Source organism: Myotis yumanensis, unplaced genomic scaffold (assembly GCF_028538775.1).
Source record: "Myotis yumanensis isolate MYYU_CA2020_CCGP unplaced genomic scaffold, mMyoYum1.0.hap1 SCAF_2, whole genome shotgun sequence".
Lineage (NCBI taxonomy): Eukaryota > Metazoa > Chordata > Mammalia > Chiroptera > Vespertilionidae > Myotis > Myotis yumanensis.
Window position 1 is genome coordinate 24,023,102 of NW_027223753.1, and position 21,351 is coordinate 24,044,452.

Genomic DNA, 21,351 nt, shown 5'->3' on the forward strand with positions numbered 1-21,351 from the left:
GGTAGTTGACGTATGGTTTTCTCGTTTCCAGTTTGACAAAACTCAGGCAGGACCTCTGATGAACCAAGCTCAGATAGAGGCCCACCCAGCCTCCCCACCGGTGGCCACGGGGACAGGGTCACATAAGGACATGGCAACGCCCCAGGAAGCGATGTGGCTGGAGGTGAGTTGGGGAGGGACACGCCCATGAGAAGGGAAGGCAGAGGTCAGACAAGGTCAAGGACAGACACGACACCCTCCAGATGTGACTGGGAGCCCGGAACCTGGGCTGGAGCCACCCCCACCTGCTCCTCACCAGGGTTTCTGGCCCAGGGCACAGTCAGCCCTGGGTGAAGAGGGCACAGTGACTCCACTGCCCAGCACCCTCTGGTTCTAGGGAGGGAAGAGAAGCAGAAGACACACCTCAAGGGGGCCCCATTTTCTAGAAACATTTCTTTATTTAAAATTTAAAACCATATTACTTCATACAGCAAACTGTGCACTTTGATATATCACAGTGTCTTAAAAAGGAAAATAATCGGATTTGTTTGGAAATTTATTTACATTAGCCTAGAATGATTGGCAAGTAACACAGTTACTATGAAACCCAAATTGTTACAAAATGTTTACAAAAAACTATATTCATAGAAATTCTGCATGTCCACAAAGGGCATCCCCTGAATGGCCCAGAGACCAGTGTGTGGGAACCATGTTGTGTGGGAGCGGGGGCGTCCAGGCACTCCGGTCTGGGTGCTGGGACGGGCCAGGGGTCTTGCATGGTGCTGGCTGGGGGCTCAGCCCAGGGGCCGGGAACCCAAGTCCCCATCATGGGAGGCCCAGCCAGGCAGAGATGGGGAGGGGGTTTGGAGCACAGTGACAGGCCCTTCCTCAGGGGGCTGGGTGCAGATGTGCTCTGTCCAGGACCCCTGGGCAGACCCAGAGTTAAGTACAGACCAGCCTGACCCATGGGGCCGAAGCAGAGGGCAGGCCACTGGCCACACAGAAGCCCACTCCGATCTCTCTCGCCTGCATGCTCCAGAGATGCTCTGGCCGTGACAGGGCAGGACCACTAGCTAAGGAATCAGAATTGCAAAGAATAGACAGATATGGGAGGGGCAGGGGTAGAGGTCTGCAGCTTCTTCCGGGGGCTCTCTGCCAACCGCCCTGCTGGGGGTGGTGCTGCAGACAGATGGCGTGGGCCCTGAGGGGACAGGAAGTGCCTTGTTGGTTTCTCATTTTTGCCCATGTCACTGTCCTTCTCACATCTCCAGCTCCCCAGTCTCTCCCTGAAGCTGGCCTCTGGGTCAAATGGAGCTGGGAGGTTATCTGAGGTGGGACACACTCTTAACTGGGCTCACTGGGCCTACAGCTGCTTCCCCGCACCAGAGGCCTCAGAGCTTTGATCTGTAGAGTAGAGACACACTGCGGGGTGACTTGAGGTCCATCCTAGAAAGCAGGGAACGGGGGCAGGTCAATCACGAGGGCACCGGGACACCATACTGGCATGCTGGCCATTCTCTTTAAAAAGCATTTCCCTAGCCACGAGCTGTGCCCGGTGTGCGGGTGAGAGTTGGCGACAGAGGCCTCTGAGGATGTTCCAGGTGGAACCTGACATCTGCCTGCCAATTGTGCAGACAGGCATTAGAGCAGGTCTCGGGAGCCCGGTACTGGCGTGACATCGCTCCCACGTCACAGGCCCTGCTGTTCTGCTTCTGACACTCGGAGGGAGACAAGGCTCCTCCCCCACCTGTTCCTCCCAAGGAGGCACCTGCTATGCAAGGGTCCATCCTCTAGCCTCCAGGGTTCCCCCTCTTCCTCAGGGTCTGCCTCAGGGCTTGCTCCACCCCCACCGGGCTCCCTGCATCCCTGGCCCAGGGTGCCTCTGTCCCAGACTTTGCTGCTGTAGCCCCCATCTCTCACCTGGTCCCCACCCATACTGGCTGGGTTATGTACACTCTGTGTGCAGACGTGCAGGGAGGAGTGCATATACACATGGGCTACAGGTCATATATACACTGTGCATATATATATATACACACATATATATACAGCATATATATATCTTTTTACATTCATATATATATTGTACAGAACATTCACCTTCTACCAAAAACAGTTTTGTGACGTCACATATGGCCTCGGCTCTGAAATTTTAACTCCAGGGCAAAAGCTGGACTGGAATGAAGGCTTGATTCAAACCGGCATGGGGACAGAGGACAGGACGCTTCCACCATGCCACACGGCTGGGCCCATTCCAGATGTGTCCACCCCCCTTGGGAAACTGTTCCAGATGTGTCTATTCTGGAGACCTGTCTACAAGATTGGGCTCATTTTCTGCATCTGTCTAGGGGGCTGGGCCAGTCCCAGATGTTAAGTCCATACAGCTGTTTGACCAGAGCTAGGCCCTTCCCAGATGGTGCTCCACACAGGACCATTCCAGATGCGGGCCAGAGTCTGGCCTGTTTCCAGATGTTTGTGCGTATAGCTGGGGTGGCTCAGGGAGGGATCTGCTTCATGCTGAGTGGTGAGAAGCAGCAGCAGACCCACACATAGCACCCCCTGGAAAAGAAGGCAGGGGGGACTTCTGACTGTCCTGTTCTGACTTCCGCCCTGTGAGAGCTTAGAGAGGGGGAGTGACTTCTAGCCAGTTGGAGTCTTCACCTAATGGTGCTAGAGACCCCTTCCTGTGCCCAGGAGGGAGCCAGCATGAGCCAGGTGGAGTTTAGGCTGTGATGGGGATCTGAGCTATGTCCCAGCAAAGACCAGTGACAGGTCAGGGGGAGAGAGAGATAAGGAGGGCTTATTGTGTGTGTCCCCTCACTGCTGCCCTTAGTTTGGCCACTTAGAGCAGGTTGAGAGGAGGCACTGGTGTGAGGTGGGGGATAGGGGTGGAAGGTGGGGCTCTCTTCTGTTTAGGGCCAGCATGTGGGGCCAGGCAGGCACAGTCTAGAACCTGCTCAGGCAAGTCCCACCTTCTGCTCCATCTAAATCAGCATTTACACTCCCCATCTCTCCCAGCCCCCCACCCCAGCACCGCTATGCATGTGCCCATGTGCACCCGCCGTGGCTCAGTCCACCTCACTGGCAGGCCGGCCTAAACTTGAGTTCCACAGGATCCCCCTTGCTGGGAAGACCTTCTCCCACCCCACTCCTCCAGATGTAGTGGAACCTGGAGTCCTCAAGAGACACAGCTCACACTTGGGCAGAAGTGGTTTCCACTGCACTTGGAACCCTGGGCTGGTCTTGAAGACAAACATAGGACGTCAGCTAGACATTGAACATGAGCCACATCTATGGACAGAAGCTGGAATGTGGAGAAAGATCACGCAGCATGTCATCCCATTTCTGTTTTGGAGCCCCCAAATCATTTCAGTATCTTGGGGGACTTCCCTCACTGAATAGTACCTCTGCGATCCATCATTCTCCACTCATTTGATGAAAAGTCTTTCTACTCATGCCCTTCCTTTTCTTTCTCTCATCTGTCTGTCTATATGCAGAGCCTCAGAAAAACATGACATATCCATGGAATGTTATACACAGAAACACGCACATGTGTGTGTGATATGAGCATGGATGTGGGTGTGTGCCAAGAAATGGTACTGGATGAAGAAGGACAGTGGTTGGTATCCGTGGTTGGTGAGAACAAATGGGCAAATGCATTCATTATAATCCTGTCACCTGGAAATTGCAAATATATGGCATTTTCCCTTTCAAACAGTGCACTCTGCCTGGAGCAACGAAGTCACCAGCCACAAGCTCCTAAGCGCTTTGCCCCGACTTGTGCCTATGCCTGACAGTCTCCCTGTGCCCATGCCTGACAGTCTCCCTGTGCCTGACAGTCTCCCTGTGCCCGTGCCTGACAGTCTCCCTGTGCCCATGCCTGACAGTCTCCCTGTGCCCGTGCCTGACAGTCTCCCTGTGCCTGACAGTCTCCCTGTGCCCGTGCCTGACAGTCTCCCTGTGCCCATGCCTGACAGTCTCCCTGTGCCCGTGCCTGACAGTCTCCCTGTGCCTATGCCTGACAGTCTCCCTGTGCCTGACAGTCTCCCTGTGCCTGACAGTCTCCCTGTGCCCATGCCTGACAGTCTCCCTGTGCCCGTGCCTGACAGTCTCCCTGTGCCTGACAGTCTCCCTGTGCCCATGCCTGACAGTCTCCCTGTGGCCGTGCCTGACAGTCTCCCTGTGCCTGACAGTCTCCCTGTGCCCATGCCTGACAGTCTCCCTGTGCCCATGCCTGACAGTCTCCCTGTGCCCATGCCTTACAATCTCCCTGTACCTATGCCTGACAGACTTGCAAATCTTGTGACAAAAGATCTCTCCTCACGACAGAAGTGCCAACAGTCTCCCTGGTTCTCTGCCTTCCTGATTGTCCATCTCTGCTCCTGTAGTGATCTGTAACATGTGTGTGCTTGAACACGCATGTGAGCATACAAACACACACTCACAAACTCCAGTTCCTCAGGGCTTCTCACACATGACATGCATGAACCTTGCTGCATGTCTGTCTGGTTCTGTCCTCTTTCCCACTCTGCTGCACACATGAGCACACACACACTTGTGCACACATGCTCACATGTGGATCCCTTGATGAAATGGCTTCTCCTTTAAGACATATTTGGCAATGCTGCAGGTTTTATTCTGTCTTCTACCCTCTGACATTGGTGCACAAATGCACATGCAGATACACACACACATACGCATACAATTGTATATATATATATATATATATATATATATATATATATATATATATCTTCACCAGCACCCCATTATGGCATGGCTTCTCCTATTTTTACATGTATGGAGCTCTGCTGCTTGTCCAGAATTGTCTCCTTCATTCTCAATTCACACACATGACACGTGTGTACACACACACACACACACACACCAGAACCCAAAGGATTCCCTATTATTGCATGCCCTGGACTTTGTATATGTCCAAATCTGTCCTTCTCCCCCAGCCTCCAAAACTCACACATACAAGGACACAGATACACATATATGCACCACATACTCTTGCACCTAGGAGCTCATGACAGCATGGCTTTTCCTATTGTCACATGTGTTGGCTACACTGCATGTCCGGCCTCTTCTACCTCCCGTGCACACAGCCTGCTGGAGCGGCTCTGATTTGTAGGAGGGGCAGTACTTGTCACATGAGCCCACTGTGCTCTGCTGCTTTGGAAGTCCCTGGGGGAGCTAGAGCTTACCCTTTCCCCCAGCTGAGAAGGTCCTTGAGACCTAAATGTAGCTCTTCCCTATCCAGGCTCCTCAAGTAGAAACAGGAGAGAGGTGGGAGGGGGTGGCTGGTGCCTCTGGGTCCCCGTCCAGATTCAGTCCTCATCCCCTGCTGGGAGAATGCCCTCTGCCCTTGGCGGTGGGAAGCCCTACTGGCCCTATCAGGTTCTCTTTAAGGACACTTTGCTCCTAAACCTTCCATGTCGCATTCTTTCCCCAGATGCTTGAAGTCACAGACCTCTAGAACATCCATTGCAGCTGGCTGGAACCTACAGGCCATCTGGTCTACCCCTCACTGGTACCCCGCCTGCTACTACTCCTCTGCCGAGTCCCCAAGCCCTACAAGGCCCCAGCTGCTCTGGACAAGAGACCAGGCTCCAGGATGACCTTGTGTCTTTGTTTGGGGTCTTTGGTTAATTCTCCAAGAGGCAGCTTCTATCTTCCCACCTTTGGAGCCTCTACCAGCCGTGATATCCTGCCCCCTAAAACTTCATTTTTTGGGGGGTATCTTTAGGTTTGGCAAGACCAGGAGGCCGGGAGTTCTTTAGGGCCCTTCTAGTTTTCCCATCTACCACAAAGTTAGCCTGTGCCTGGGACCTGGGCCCCTCTTTTGAGGAAGGGTGAATCGACTTTCACTTTGATCTAGGCTACTCTTCTCCCAGGATGACGAAGGATCTTAAGGCCAACCGGCCAGCAATGGGGAGTTGCTGATGAGTGGACGGCAAACAGCCCAAGCTCCCTCATGCCATCAGGGTCTGAAAAGCAGCTTGGTAACCAGCAAAATAAGATCCCATGACGTGAAGGCCTATGGGATTTCCATGGAACCCACTGTTCCTCTGGGCCTCAAATGTTGGCTGAGTCTCTGGGTGTCTTTTTTGAGAGTTTCAGGGGGTTGTCTCTCCTCTGGCCAGAAAGTGGAGAAGAGTTTGCTTCGACCCTTCCCCCTCTCTCCTAAAGAAGTGTGGCCATTAGACATTGACCGTAGAATTCAAAATGGCAGCCTCTCCCAGACCCCAAACTCCTCTTTTCCCCTATGGGGCTCTCTGCGTTCAACTTTGCCCAAACAGGGGCTACCATGGTTGGTGCCAAATCCAGGAATTCAGAAGCCTGTGAGCAGCCCCCGGGGGGATGAGGTCTTCCCTCTGCCCAGGCATGCGCATGGCCATCCTCTGTCTGTAGCTCCCACTGTCCCACTGTCAGCCAAACGAGAACACCCCTGCCATGTCCAGGGTGTGTGTCTCTGGTCTCGTAGTCAAGCCCCAGGAGAACTGGGCTGATGGGGAAGGAGTGGCAATAAAAGAGCTATTTTCTCTGGCCCCTGCAGGGCCGTGGCAGAAACTTGTGACTGTGGAGGAAGGTGGAGGCGCAGGTGAGCGTGGCCTGAGAGAGGCATGTGCTTCCTTTGGCCTTGGCTGTCTCGGCTGGCAGCTTTAGAAACCCACAGAAGAAACAAGACGAGATGAAGCTCAAGCAGCTGGCCTGGGGGCCTGCTGGTTTCCCAGTAGGTGAGGGCAGAGGGCTGTTGGCCCAATAGGCAGGCAGCAGCTCTGGTCCCCAAGCCCAGTGTGGGGACAGGGACGTGCCTTCCAGTCTCCTTTGCTTTTCTCCACCCTGCCCCCAGGCCTGCGGTCCCCACCCTACCAGTGCTCAGGGGAAAACGGGGGCCAGTGATGTGCTGCAGGTCATGCTGTCCTTGCCCGGAAGCCGGCGGTCATTGAACGTGTGCATGTTGATGACGGCATCAGTCTTGACCATCATGGGAGGCTGCGGCTTGTGCTTGACCCGACGTTGGCAGGTGAGGGCGAAACGGATCTCGTCGGCCACGGTGCTGCAGAAGGAACGCTGCGGTGGGAGCGAGACAGAAAGAGCAGATGGGTGAGGCCTGGCCCTGCAATTCCAGCCAACTCCTGCTCTTCCTCCCCGGCCTGTGCTCAGGCCACTAGGTCTCTGTCACCCCTTCATCCCACCCACCCTCTGCCCCCTGCAAGATGACCAGTTTGTGTAGCAGCCTACAGAGCATCACGTTCTTGTTTGGAGATTAAGCCCTACCCAGTTTGGCTCAGTAGATAGAGCGTTGGCCTGCAGACTGAAGGGACCCAGGTTTGTTTCCGGTCAAGGGCATATGCCTGGGTTGTGGGCTCGATCCCCACTGTGGGCATGCAGGAGGCAGCCCATCAATGCTTCTCTCTCATCATTGATGTTTCTATCTTTCTCTCCCTTTCCCTTCCTCTTTGAAATCAATAAAAATATACTAAAAAAAAAAAAAAAGAAAAAAGATAGTAGGGCAGATAGTATCATCTTATACCCATTTTACAGATGAGCACACTGAGGCTCTGACTGGCATATACATTAAAGTTTGAGGAGTTGACCTGTCTGACTTTTCTCCACTAGATTCTGAGAGCAGGAACCAGTCAGCTCCGCCCCACCGTCCTCCCCTCCACCCGCCACATGAGCCCAGCCCCCACACTAGTCCTGGCTCAGAGTCAGGATTTAAGAAACACTTGAAAGTGTGGAGGGCTTCAACTAAGGGGAGCTAGGTCCCTGCAGGGCAGTTGAGTGGCAGTGGCCTCCTCTGGCCTAGGTCCCTGAGAGTACCGAAAGCAACAGCAAATGTGCAGCATTGCCTGCAGGTGTATGATGGCAGAGGTTGTCCTGCAGCTTGACTGGAAGGCAGTGGGGACCACTGCTGCCCAGTGAGGCCAGGGAATCAGTACTGGGTTAGCTTGTACAAGGCTGTATGATGCAGGGAACGGGACCTGGCTTTGAATTCTGGCTCTGCCTCTTACCAGCTGAGGGACCTCTCCAAGCTTCCTCTTGTTCCCCTACCAAACACAGGACATCACCCTCACCTCTCTCTTTATTCTGAAAATATTTATTGAGCCCCTACTATGTGCCAGGCACCATTCTAGGTGTTAGACATACAGCAGGGAAAATGACAGGTAAGGTCCCAGTCCTCGGGGAGCTTATGGTCTAATGATGGACTCGAAACAGATAATAAACATGTAAACAAATACTTTCAGTGATAACTATTGTTAAGAATAAAGCAGTTGCATGGGACAGAGAGGGTTTAGGAGCAGGGGCAGGTGGGAAGCTCCTTGGGAGGTGACATTTGAGCTGAAACCGAATGAGTAGATGATGCTGAGAAGATGGCACTCTGGGGGGAGGTCATTTCAGGTGCTAGGACAGCATGTGCAAAGGCCCATGGCTGAAACACGTTGGGTGCGGTAAGGACGCAAAAGGAGGCCGATGTATGCGCAGCAGAGAAGAGGGGCGGGGAGGGCAGCAGGAAGTCAGAGGGGTGGGCAAGGGCCAGATCCTGGAGGCTTTTTGGTGGAATTTGGAGCTCATTCCAATTATAATGGAAATTCCTAAAGAGTTTTTTTTTTTTAATGTAATTTTTTTCAGCCATTCCTGATTATTGGACATTTAGTTTTTTTCCTGTGGGTTTTTTTCTCTTTTCTTCACAAAATAATTAACACGTCAATGAACACCTTTGTAAACAAAACCACACATCTCCTTGGCCACTTCCATGGGGTGCACTGCTGACACAGGCTCACTGGTTAGAGAGGACACCACTTCATTTTGGACAGATGTAAAAGCTGCCTGTTTTTAACGGTCCCCTGTACACACGACTTCACAACCATTGCTTTCTACACTGGCCCGTAGTGCTTTGAGCTTCGTGGTGAGCGGCGCTTCCCCCAGCACAGCGGCCTTCCCCGCTCAGGTGCTCACTGAAATCACGCTGTACACTTTCTTAAGATGCCAATGCCAGGCGCTACCACACGCCAATTAAAACGGAGTCTCCAAGAGTGAGGCCAGGGCATTAGCACTTAAAAAACGCCCTTCCTGTGATTCTAATTTGCTCCGGGACCCAGAGCCACGCTTGAATTAATCAGACAGGTGGAGTCTAGGTTCTTCCATCTGAACGCTTGGGCCGAACCTCTCTCTTAACCCTTTCCTTTTTTAAACTTTTGATTATGGAAATTTCCAAATACATGCAGAAGGAGAGAGAACAGGATAATGAGCCCCCATGTAACCATCACCCAGCTCCCATAATTACCCTGCAGGGCTTTATGCAGGGGAATGGCCTGGTTTGAATCAAGTTTTAAACAGGGTGCTGGCTGTGGATGGAGAGTGGGTGGCAGGGAGGAAGTGTGGAGGCAGGAAGGCCAGGCCGGAGGCTGTGGCGTGGTCCGGCTGGAGATGATGGGGCTTGGCCTGGCATGAACAACCGTGACGGGAGGTTTGCTCAGAGTCGGAGCAGAGGTGGGCCTGGCTGGCTTCCCGCTGGAAGAGATGCAGGTGGGCTCTGACGAGGATGGGGTCAGACACTACCTTGGGCCTGGTGCGCAGGAGGTGTGACCCCCAGCATCAGCCCCTCCCTCTCTCCCTCCCTTTCCGGTGCAGGGGCCAGTGCTTGGGGCTCACCTGCTCTCGCTCTGCTGTTTTGCGGAGCTTGTACACAAACTCGCCCACGGCCACCAGCACTGACAGAACCAGCCCGGCGGCCAGGACGATGAAGATGCCCCCGATCTTCTGGATCCCCAGGGCGCTGGCCTCTTTGTTCTCCTCCTCGGGACACCCGCTGCCCCGCCACCACTTCTCCTTCATGATGTGCAGCTTGTCCTCCTCCTGCAGCTGCAGGATGGCGATGGTGATCTTGTCCCGGTACGGAGAGCCTGAGGTGGGAAGCCGAGACACATGTCAGCGGCGCTCGGTCTGTCTGGACGGTGTCAGCCGCCATCACTAGCCCTCTTGGTCAGCTCATCAAAGGGGCACCCAATTGCCGGAAGTCTCTCTTTCTATATGGCATCTGGTGGGAGGAAGGGTCCTCACCTGGGGCAGGGAGTCTTGCTAATGAATCTCTGTGTCTGGGCTGCCTCAACAGGGGTGAGGCCGGGAAGAGAAGGCATGACCTCTGAGCTGCCCCCACCTCTGTGTTGGCCCCAGTGCTCTGCTTAGGCCGGGGCTGACCTCGCAAGGTACATGGCTCCACCCCTGCATCTCTGCACTGAGGAAATGCCACCTTGCTAGGCTCAGCGGGAGGAGCTGGGAGTGGGAGCAGGAGACTCTGTGTGGGAGTGGATGTGAGGGCCTCGCCCAGTCCCGCCCACTCCTCGCCCCCACATGCAGCCCCTCGCTCACCCATGGGCGTGCCGATGCCGTAGCCCTTGGAGTCGATGAGGCCCCCGATCTGGGTGAGGTTGCAGTTCCTCTGGGTGACGTATTCGATGGTGGTGGACTCCATGAGCAGCGCGTAGTCGGCGGTCAGCGTCCTCTGGATGCCCTCCTCGTTGTTCTTCACCAGCGCCGAGGGCTTGCTGCTCATAAAGGCCCACATCTTCTCGAAGGTGGAGATCTTGGATTTCTGGGCCGCAGGGGAGAGGTGATGCACACAGTTACTGAGCACCCTGGGGACCTTGCCTAGCAGGGCTCAGGACATGGGACTCTGTTTACAGTCCTCAGAGTGAGGGAGTGCCACCCATTGCTCAGATGTGGACACCAAGGCCCTGGGAGGGCACTTCCCAAACACACAGCCGGGAAGTGATAAAGCCAAGAACTAGATGTAGGCCCCCCCGTCTGGAAACCCTTGGCTCTTGACCATGGCACAAGTGGTTTTCACACTGACTTTTAAAAAATGAATGTTCTCTCTCTAATATTTACTGAATGATTACATGTGCAGGCCCTGTTCTAAGGGCTTCACTGCATTTATTCATTGAGTCTTCACAGCAATCATAGGAGGCAGGTCCGTTAACCCCATTTTACAGGTGGGGAAACTGAGGCATGACTAAGTAACTTTCCTAAGGTTACTCAGATACTAAGTGGCGAAGCCAGGCCTGAAACCCAGACCCGCTGGCTCCAGGGTCCATGCTCCTAACCACTGACTTGCATGGCCTCACAGAAACTACTGTGAGGGCAGAGAGGGAGAGGTGGATGCCGATGAGGGCAAAGCTCGGTAGGGTTTGCCCCCACCCCCCACTTCAGCCACAGCGGCCTCTCTTGTGTACTGTGTCTCAAGGGAAGATCTTGTCCAAGGTGAGGGTTTCTGTTTGTTCCACTTCATTACAGTGAGAGAGAAGCAGGATGAGAACTGCAGAATGGGGAGCGGAGCGGGAGCCATCTGAGCAGGTGTCTGCAGGCTCCCTACCCCCTTGTCCCCAGAGCGTCTTGGGCTAGATGCTGCTGCATGGATAGAACCAGCATCCCTAGGACCAGGCCTGGTGGGCAGGCTGCTGTGCTTGCGCTGCCTGGCTGGGGAGAGTCAGAGGGCACTGGGGCCAGGAGAGGGGGCTGACACCGCATGCCCCCTGCTGCTAAGGAGACTGGGCAGACCGGGTGCACGAACTTCATGAGATTTCTTGGGAACGTAGGGCCTGCCAGCTGCCTGCTCTGAGCAGGGATCGGCCCTGCCCCTGCTGATCCCAGGGGAGCAGGTGGCTCTGCGGGCCCCATTGTACCCGGCAGTTTCCAAGTCTGGCTGCGCCTGTCTGTGATGTCAGCCCGTCTGACGGGCACCCGGCCCAGCTCCGCTGTGCATGATGGCATGGGTGTGCTCAAACAGGCTGGCGCGGGGCTGGGGATGGGCAGGAGACGGCGAAGAAACTTCCAGGAGTCGGGCAGTGGGGGTGGAAAGAGGTGGGGTGCTCCCTAGCTCCATAAGGACTGTCCCCTCTGACAGTGGCTCCTGGAGATGCAGGCACGCCAGGGGAGGAGAGGCCTCCGAAGCAGCAGGCGGGAACCCACTTGGAATTCCACTGAGCCCAGATTCTGTCAAGTACCAGTGATAGCTCCTGGGCACAGGGTCTGGGGGCACCTTCACAGACAAGTAGCCCCTCCTCACCTGCAAGTTTATCTGCCCCCAAAGCCAAAGGCCTGGAAGGGCTCAGATGCCTGGAGCTTAAATGTTCCACCAGAGCTGCAAGCTGGCTGCTCCCAGCTCGTCCCGGGCCTCAGCCTGTTCTATTTTCAGCTCTTCCTGCTCTCAGCTACTCCACCTCCATAGTTACTCTCTTGCTTCTGCAACTCTTGCCTCCAGACCTTCTGTGCTCTCCAGCTAATCCATCCGCCCAGCTATTCCTCCACCTCAGCTTCTCCTGCAGCCCCAATGCGTCCCCCCCCCCCCCCCCAGCTACTATTATTACCCTTAAACACATTCCCAATTTCCAGCTCTTCTGATTCCCCAGACATTTCTTATTTTCTAGATAATTTCTAATATTCAGACTCTTCCACCACCCCCCCCCAGCTTCTTTTATCCCTCAGGCCCTTTCCACTGTGCTGCTTTTCCTGCTCAGATTCTCTGTGGCAGGAAGTTTCTAAACAGCTCCAGTGATCTCCATTGAAGGACTCATGTGCTTGTGTAATCCCCTACCCCTACATGGGGGCTGGATGCACAGGCTTACTTTGAACGCCCCCCCCCCCCACCCCCCATAGCTATGGGATGCTGCTCAGAAGTTAGGTTAGTGAGACTGAACTATCATCTTGCTTGCACTCTTGCTTGCTGCCCTGATGGAAGCCGTTGCCATGCTGTGAGTCGCCCCATGGAGAGGCCTACATGGCCACGAGCGAAGGACAGCCTCCAGTTAATGGTCAGTGGAGAACAGCCAAGGAGGAACTGAATCCTGCCAACAGCCGCATGGGGGAGCTTGGAAGTGGAGCAGTGTTAGCCAACACCTTGAATGTAGCTCATGAGACAACCAATCAAGAGGACCCAATCAAGCTGTGCTGAACCCTGACCCACAGACTGTGGGATCATACATGTTGTTCTAAGACACTAACTTTTGGGTCATTTGTTACACAGCTATAGATAACTGATACACTCTCTTACACACATACTCACACAAGCTATTTCTGTTCCCAATGGTTGTTTTTTTCAGATAATCAATTCTAACTATTCCTTTAATCATCCCATCTAAGTCCTATCATCCCAGCTTCCAGGTACACATACTCCTCAGATACTCTACCCACCTGGTTACGGTAACTAAGTACTATTCTCCCTTCAATGACTCCAGCACCTCAGCTCCTTTTCCATCCAGGTCCCTCCTGCTTTCCGAATTCTCCTTCTTCTACCAGAGCTGGGCACCAGGGCTCCTTTACACTTCAGTGCATGCCTGCAATCCATCCACCCACCCATCCATCCACCCATCCATCCATCATCCATCCATCTATCCATCCACCCATCCATCCACCCATCCATCCATCCACCCACCCATCCATCCATCCATCCACCCACCCATCCATCCACCCATCCATCCACCCATCCATCCACCCATCCATCCACCCATCCATCCATCCATCATCCATCCATCTATCCATCCACCCATCCATCCACCCATCCATCTATCCTCCATCCATCCGCCCATCCATCCATCATCCATCCATCCATCCATCCACCCACCCATCCATCCACCCATCCATCCATCCATCCTACCCTCATTTATCATGTTCTTGTTCTCATCCATTTTCTCACACACTATCTATACACTAATTTATTCAACTAACTATGCTACCAACCACCTAGCCTTTTACCTATTTATCCTTCCATTCATCCATCTAGCCAGCTATCTGTCCATCCATCCATCCATCCATCCACCCACCTCTCTACCTCACCCATGTTACCCACTCTCCCCTGCACATAGTCAGCCACTGGTGAAATCTCAAGCCTGGCAAAAGTAACTTGACAATGAATCATTCAGGAAGCCCTGCCCTACTCCTTGCATCTCAGACTATAGTAAGAACTTCTCCTTAATCTGCAAACTCCTCCCTCCAACACCCCATTCCTCTTATACATACGCTTGTCTGACATTAAGACACATGCTCTTTCCAGTAACACTAACCATAAAAGGAGACAACATTTCCTTTGGGGGCTTGATGGAGTGTTGAGGTTGGTAGGCTTTTTGGAAAGACACATAAAAGCCTCCAGTGGGTAAAGGAACAGAGTGAGAAAGATGGGAAAGGACACCAGAGAGCTTGGCCAGTTAAGGTGAGAAGTGACAAGAAGGCAGGAAGCTGGCGGTGATGCTGGTTTCAAGAGGCCCTTCTCTGCCAGCTCCAGTGTCAGCAAAGTCACTCCCTCGGCCACCTTTGGGGAGAGGGTCTGAATCCACTTCCCTAGAATGACCACCCACTGCGCTGGTCCTAAATCTTGGGCCCCCATTTGCAAATACCCCCACTCACGGTCCTTGGCCCCCTTACGCTCTGTCCTTCTGTGAATCTGTGATTCTGGACTCATCCCTGAAAAGCTTCCCTCTGGCATGTCTGAGACAAGCAGGGATGCAGGTAGGGTCCCTCCTGGAAGCTCAGGCCTCTCTCCATCTCCCTGGGCCTGGCCACCGGAGGCCTGAGTTCCTATCACTGGACCGAGCTGTGGTCACCACCAGGGAGTGGAGTCTCACACACCTATGGCTCCTGAGTCATCCTGCCTGTCCCGGCTCCGCTGGGAGCCTTAATAAGCCTTGCTTCAGGGCCAGTCACTCAAATCAATTAATGGAATTGTTTGGAGCAGCCATTCAGGGAGACGTGCCAGGATGAAGAGACTTTTTTATCAGTAAAATTGGCAAGAAAGTAAGTTTCAGGCTCACGACTTTCAACTGCAGCCTTTTCAAAGGAGTAAATTGATTTTCCCCAACCGAAGATACTTAATCTTGAGAATTTAACATTTCTGTACAAGAAAATGCATGTACGTATATATACATAAATATATCAGTTCCGAAGGGAGCTGAATCCCGGGGAGCATGTGGCGATGTGATTCCATGTGAGACCGGGGGTAATTTCTGTGTTGGAAAGGAGACCTTTCCTGCAGTAATTAGCTTTCTTATCCCTGGGTGTGGAGTCTTTGGCTTTATTGGCTCTTCCTACTCGAGCAGTTAATCATGTCTCTTGGCTTATTTCTGTGGGAGCCAGGAGGTCTCCCTAAATCCGCTGCTTCTGCCTGCCTGGCCAGGTCAGACTACTGACCCCCCAGGCTGCCCGGCAGCAGCCCCTGTTGTCTGCACATGCCCCTCAGGCTTGCCCTTGTGGGGCTGCAGGCTGGGCCCTGAAGGGGAGAGTCAGGTGAGGGCTGCAGACTGGGTGGAGGTGGTGGGAGGGGTCAGCTCCACTGTATGAAGTCTGGTTTTAAATGCCAGCTCCATCTGTAACCACAGGCAAGTGACATCACATCTCAGAGCCTCACTTTGCACATCTGTAAAATGGGAGTTAGCTTAGCACAGAGCCTGGCCTACGAAGTGCTCAATAAGTGCCTGGAATCATTATTTTTCTTTAAGGCTCAGTTTTCTCACCTAGAAATTGGGGACAATAATTTCTGTAGTACAGAGTTGCTATAGATTATAATGACACAATACTCAGCGAACGCTGACAGGAGCCACGCTCAGCATTGTAATAAGTAAAGAATGTCGAGCGGAATTTTGATAAACTGGAGCGAGCCATCGGCTCTCAGCTCCTGACAATTGTTGCTTCGTGGAAGAGCTGGCTCTGTGATGCTTCGTCTTTCACATTTTCAAGAAGCTGGAAATGTGAATTTTTTAAATGCAAAGATCTCCTCTGTGGGCTGAAGAAGCCTGTGTATCACCGGTTTCTACAATCAACAATAAAAATAGTGTTTATGGCATATGCACTGTGTCGGGTAGAGTTCCAAGCTGTTTATGTGAATTCTCCCATTTAATCATCTCAGTAACTATAGGAGGTGGGTACTATTATTACACCCATTTCATAGATGAGAAAACTAAGGCACAGAGAGGTCCTCAGTAACTGAGTGTTTTCCATCACTGCCGGCATCACTGGCCCTGCCCCCTGCACCTATTGCTGCTCTTCTGCCCACTCTGGCTCTGCTCTGTTCTGGCCTCTGGGCACCTCCTCAAGTGCTTAGCTCTGTGCAGAGGCAGATGGCCATCCTGTGACAGAGGCACCATGACCTCCCCAAAGGCCCAGTCCTGAAGGACCTGGGAGAATGGGAAGTCTCCAGGTGTGCCCTGGCTGGACTCTTTCCAATGTACTGTTGGGACTTTGGGGCAATAGGAGGAAAGGGTCCAGCCTGCTTCCCCATCTGTTGGGCCAGCCAACTGGAGCAGCATCCAGAGGAGAGAGCCTGGGACTTATGTGTTCCTGTGTGGCTGGCGCTGTGCTAACCACTGCACCATGGCAGCTCAGTGAATCCTCTTGCTAATGGCCATACGGTGGGAATCAGTATCCATGTCATCCAGGTGAGCAAATACAGGCTCAGAGATGTGACTTTCCCAAGGTCACCCAGAAGAGACAACACCCAGGACCCCAGTCCTGGTCTGTCTTACTTTAAGACTGAGGCGACTTGACTGTGCCAGGGGCACCCCACCAAGCTCTGCCTGGTCAGTGTATTTTGGTCTTCCCACCCCACTGTCGATGGAAAACAGGGAGAAGGTACCATCAGAGAGGCCAGCAGACACAGCAGGAGAAACGGAAGCTGAGGTCGGAGGTGCCCCCTGAGCCCTCCAGCTCACAGAAGAGTGCAGAGCAGCTGAGAGGGGGGTGTGGTGGACTGAATGGCCTCTCCAAGTGCCTTCCAGGCTCGGGTGCTGGGACGGGGCAAGGCTGTGCAAGGGGGAGGGCTTGGCAATGCCAGGGACCCGGAGAGCCTGAAACTCATGGCCCCTAGCTCCCACCCCTTTCTGAAGCGGCTCTCCCACCCACATGTGCTGTGCCCCCCCCCCGCCCCCCCGCAACACCAAAGAGGCCTCACTCTTGGGAGAAGCTGTCTTCTGATAGCTTCTCCCTTCACAGCTGCCCAGCCCTCCCACAAAGAGCCCGCTTCCTCAACGTTCTCCTTCACATTTTGCCTACATAGTGTTACAGCCGACCGGTGCTTTCAAAGGCCTCCTGTTTCATCTCCTAATTAATTTTCATCTTCCAAGACGGAGGGAGGACAACACAGGAGACGCCGTTTGTGATGTCCGCTGCTCCTGACAACTCTTCAAATGAAGTTTCCTTTGGAATGATGGGGCTGCCTCCAGCCATGCGTCTCCTGGGCTGCAGGGTGGGGGAGGGGAGCTCCCCTGAAAGAGCCCCACACCCCACTTCCTGCCATTGTCTTTGGACAGGAATGGATTCTCCCCACTGAGTTCTACTCTCAGTTCGGGGGCTTTTTAAGGTGGTTTGCAGCCTAAGCAGGAACACAGGTTAACCTCAGCATGGACGTTCATCTGCTCTGGACTCTGGGACACTCAGGGGTGCCCCCTGCTTGGCTCCTGTCCGCAACAGGCCGCCTGCATTTGCCCCACTCGGCTCCTGCCATCTTTTAATTCCATCCTTTAATTCAACAAGGGCACTCGTGAACACACACACACACACACACACACACACACACTTGGTTATCAGATAGACAGGCTCATTTATTATTTGAGCAACTGTTCTAGGCTGGGGATCTAGCTCAACTGACTGTGGCTTCACTCTTGCCCAACTGACTCTGGGACTGCCTGGCTCTTTAGGGAGGTGCTATAGACACAGTGACAAAGAGCACAGGCACGAGAGCCAGCGGGCTTGGGTTCAAATCCCAGCTCTGCCTTGCACTAGCTTGATGCTGGACAAGTCAGTGTTAACTCAGGTTACTTTCTGAGGCTACTTTCATCATGTGTGAGATGGAGGTGATGCTAACAGTTATGACCTTCTACCACTGATGAGAGAACCATATGAGCGAATACAATAGTCCTCCCTTATCCGCGGTTTCGGTTACCCACGGTCAACCATGGTCCTAAAATATTAAATGGAAAACTCCATACATAAGCGATGCATGCGTTTTAAATTGCACATTGTTCTGAGTAGGGTGATGAAATCTCGAGCGCTCCTGCTCCGTCCTGTGCAGAACACGATCCGTCCCTCTGTCCAGCACACGCACGCTGCATATGCTCCACAGTTAGTCACGTAGTGGCCATCCCAGTTATCTGACCGACTGTCACACTGCCGCAGTGCTTGTGTTTAAGTAACCCTTATTTTGCTTAACAATGGCTCCAAAGAGCATAGTGATGCTACCAATTTGGATATGCCAAAGAGAAGCTGTAAATTACATGCATGTCTAGGAAAACACAGAGTACATACAGGGTTCCGGACTATCTGTGCTTTCAGACATCCACTGGGGGTCTTGGAATGTGTCCCTGTGAATAAGGGGGGACCGCTGTACAGGCAACGTGCTTGGAACATTGCTTGGCACCTAGTAAGTGCTCGATAAATGTTACCATTCTTGTTGACTTTGCCAATGTCTCCTAGACATCCTGTGCGTACTCCCGGCACTGACCCCTGTTCAAACCCACTGCCAACCTGGCCATGTACACTCACGGGCAGGGGAGGGACAACCCCTCCAGAAGACCCGAGAGTGGGTGTGAGAGAGGGCACTTCGTGTGCAGACAGAATATCCGACCTATGTCCCAGTTCCATCACCAACCTGCTGTGTGATCGTGGGCCAATCACCCAGCCCCTCCGCTTCTCTAGGTTAAACTCGGGTTTTCTTCCAGCTCTAACGTGGAAGTGACAATGAGGCCATAACCTGGCCTGGGATGGGGGAGGTATGACCATGGAGGGAAGAGGGGCAGGGAGAAGTAAGTTTGTCCAGGGATCTTCGGGGAGGGTGCTGTGTGCTTTCAGCTCCTGGTATGGGGCGGGGCTCATGTAGCCACACTCAGGTCCTCTCTGCCTACATAGCAGTCCCACTGCTGCTGCCAACGAAAGGGAGCCGGGCCAAGGAGAGCATCACTGGAATTAAAGCAGGAGACAGGAAGGCCAGACTTCAAAAGGAATTAATTGGGGATCAGGAGAGTAAGGAAGTGGAGCTGGTCCTGCTTGGGGACATGGAGTTGCTGTTTCTGGCCGAAGGCCCTTATGAGGACAGGCCCTTGAGCCCCAGCATCTCAGCCGGGTGGCAGCATCTGAGTCCCTCCCCTGTCCTCCTCACTGTGCCATTTGCAGAGAAGGTGGGTGAGGGCAGAGCAGGCTGCAGGAGGTGCTGCTTGATGCCGGGGACAGCGGCTCAGTGGGGAGCTGGGACTAGGCTCTGGGAAGCCAATCTGAGCATCTTAGAATGGAGGGAGGCAAGGACATCCAATCAGCGGCAATGAGCCTGCACCAGCCTTATTTATGCTGCTTCCCTTTGATCGGGAGCCCTGCTTGGAGACGCGCTCATGAGTAATGCATGAGAGATGCTCTGGCTCAGTCAAAGGGCTGGGCCACCGCCTGAGGATAGGCACGAGCAGGCACACCACATGCACACACACATATATGCACACTCATACATGGATCATTACAAACACACGTAGACACACATGCATGCAGGAGCCATCACACGCACACAAAAGCTATTACACACACACATGAATGGGCCATTACACAACACATAGCAATCACACACACATAGGCACATCCCCCCACTCACACTAATTTAGGCACACCCATGGGGACATTTAAACAGATGGACATGCATATATTCTTCACACATATATACATATAGACACCCTGGCACCCACTTGTAGACATTTATAAGCACATATCCACACACCCAGGTTACAGAGATACATATACACATATGCTCACCAGTACACACACATATGTGCAGATACTCATATTCACACACAAACACACTTGCTCCCACACAGGCAGACTCTGTGCATGGGCACAAGTGTGCACACATACATGTATCATATATTTCTATATGTACACATTCATGTAACACATACTCACATACTTCTCACTCTCATGAACAAACACAGGGTCCCAGAGAACTCCTAACGTGCCTATGACCACACTTTACTCTTTCCTTCACTCTAAATACATGGCAGTGACCTCTTAGGAAGGCCACGCCTGCTGCTTCACAGCGGCAGTAGCAACATCTGAGACAGGAGCCCCTTTCCTGCCTCTTCCCTCTTTTCTCTTCACTAAGAAGGTGCTTCCATCCTCAAGGACAGTCTGGGGGAGAAGGGGGGGACAGAGTCCTGGTGGGGCTCCGGAGCCCAGGAGGCAGAAGGCTTTCCCACCAACCCCTTCTTCTTTCCCACTCGGGCCCCATTGGAAGCTCAATCCATCACTCAGAGGATTAGCCTGGAAGGCGGCAAGGGCTGGGGCTGGGAGCCAGGGCCCAGAGGAAAGGGACACAACCCAGACTTTCAGACTGATCGAGAGCAGCTGACTAATACATAAATGAATGAACAAATGGACCTATAACCCCAGTGTTCCGAGTCCTGATCATTTCTGAGAAATAGTTGGGACAGTGGTTCTCAAAGTGTGGCCCCTGGACCAGCAGCATCACCCAGAAACTTGTTAGGAATGCACATTCTTGGCCCCACCCTAGGCCCACTGACCCAGAAACTCTGAGAGTGAGGCCCAGCAGCCTGGGTTTGCCCAGTCTTCCCAGTGATTTGGATGCACACCCAAGTCAGAGAGCTATGGCCTAAACCATGGGCCTTGGAGGAAGGCAGACCTGGGTCAGCATCTGGCTTCTTCAGCTGTGAGTCCTTGGACAAGTCACTGAACTACTCTGAGCCTCCGTTTCCACATGTGTAGAGTGGAAGTAGTACCTACTCACAGGATTTGTCATGAAGGTTACATGAGGCAACCATTTAGCACAGCGCCTGGCTCACTGTGAGCTCTCGGTGGTGGTAGCTGTTGTTATTATCACTTTAATTTCCAGAATAACATTTACAGCTACTGGTTTTCAGGGTCAGCCTGTCAACCTTCAGCTACTCGAGCATAAGGTGTCAAAACATTGGGAACTGAGCCAACACCTTACAAAGCAGGAGGAGCAGCAAAGTCACGGCCAGATTCCTATAAGAGCAGTAACCTGAGCAGGTGACAGCAGCTTTTTCTGGACACAGGATTCTTAGAGTGTAACACGCTAAGGAATGTTTGTAAATACTCTCTTCCAAGGAAGAGAGGGGGATGTGCCCCCTGCTGCCCTCTAAGTGGTAAAGCGCTCACCCCAAGCCCAGGCCAGCCTCGTGGAGATGGATGGATGCCACTGAGATCCAAAGCCAAGGGCAAGGATGCCACTGGCCCTGGGACCTGTTTTTGCATCTGGCCTCACTTCCTCCTCCAGCCTCGTCTCCCCACCTGCCCTCTGATGATTTAAGGAAATAATGCACACTCACTCAGCTTGTCCCAGGCCTAGAAACCTCTAGGATCTAT

General features: G+C 53.1%; 1 protein-coding gene across 1 annotated transcript in view; it reads right to left on the reverse strand.

Moving 5' to 3' along the window:
* Positions 1-430: 430 nt before the first annotated feature.
* The window catches only part of GRIK3 (glutamate ionotropic receptor kainate type subunit 3), a 201,065-nt gene continuing 180,144 nt past the window's right edge, over positions 431-21,351 (reverse strand). Inside the window, exons 14-16 of the mRNA XM_070404741.1 lie at positions 10,363-10,585; positions 9,646-9,896; positions 431-7,059 (exon numbers count right to left, since the gene is read on the reverse strand). Of these exons, the coding sequence (XP_070260842.1) occupies positions 6,865-7,059; positions 9,646-9,896; positions 10,363-10,585 (669 nt within the window). The 3' untranslated portion in view covers positions 431-6,864. The remainder of the gene's footprint in view (positions 7,060-9,645; positions 9,897-10,362; positions 10,586-21,351) is intronic.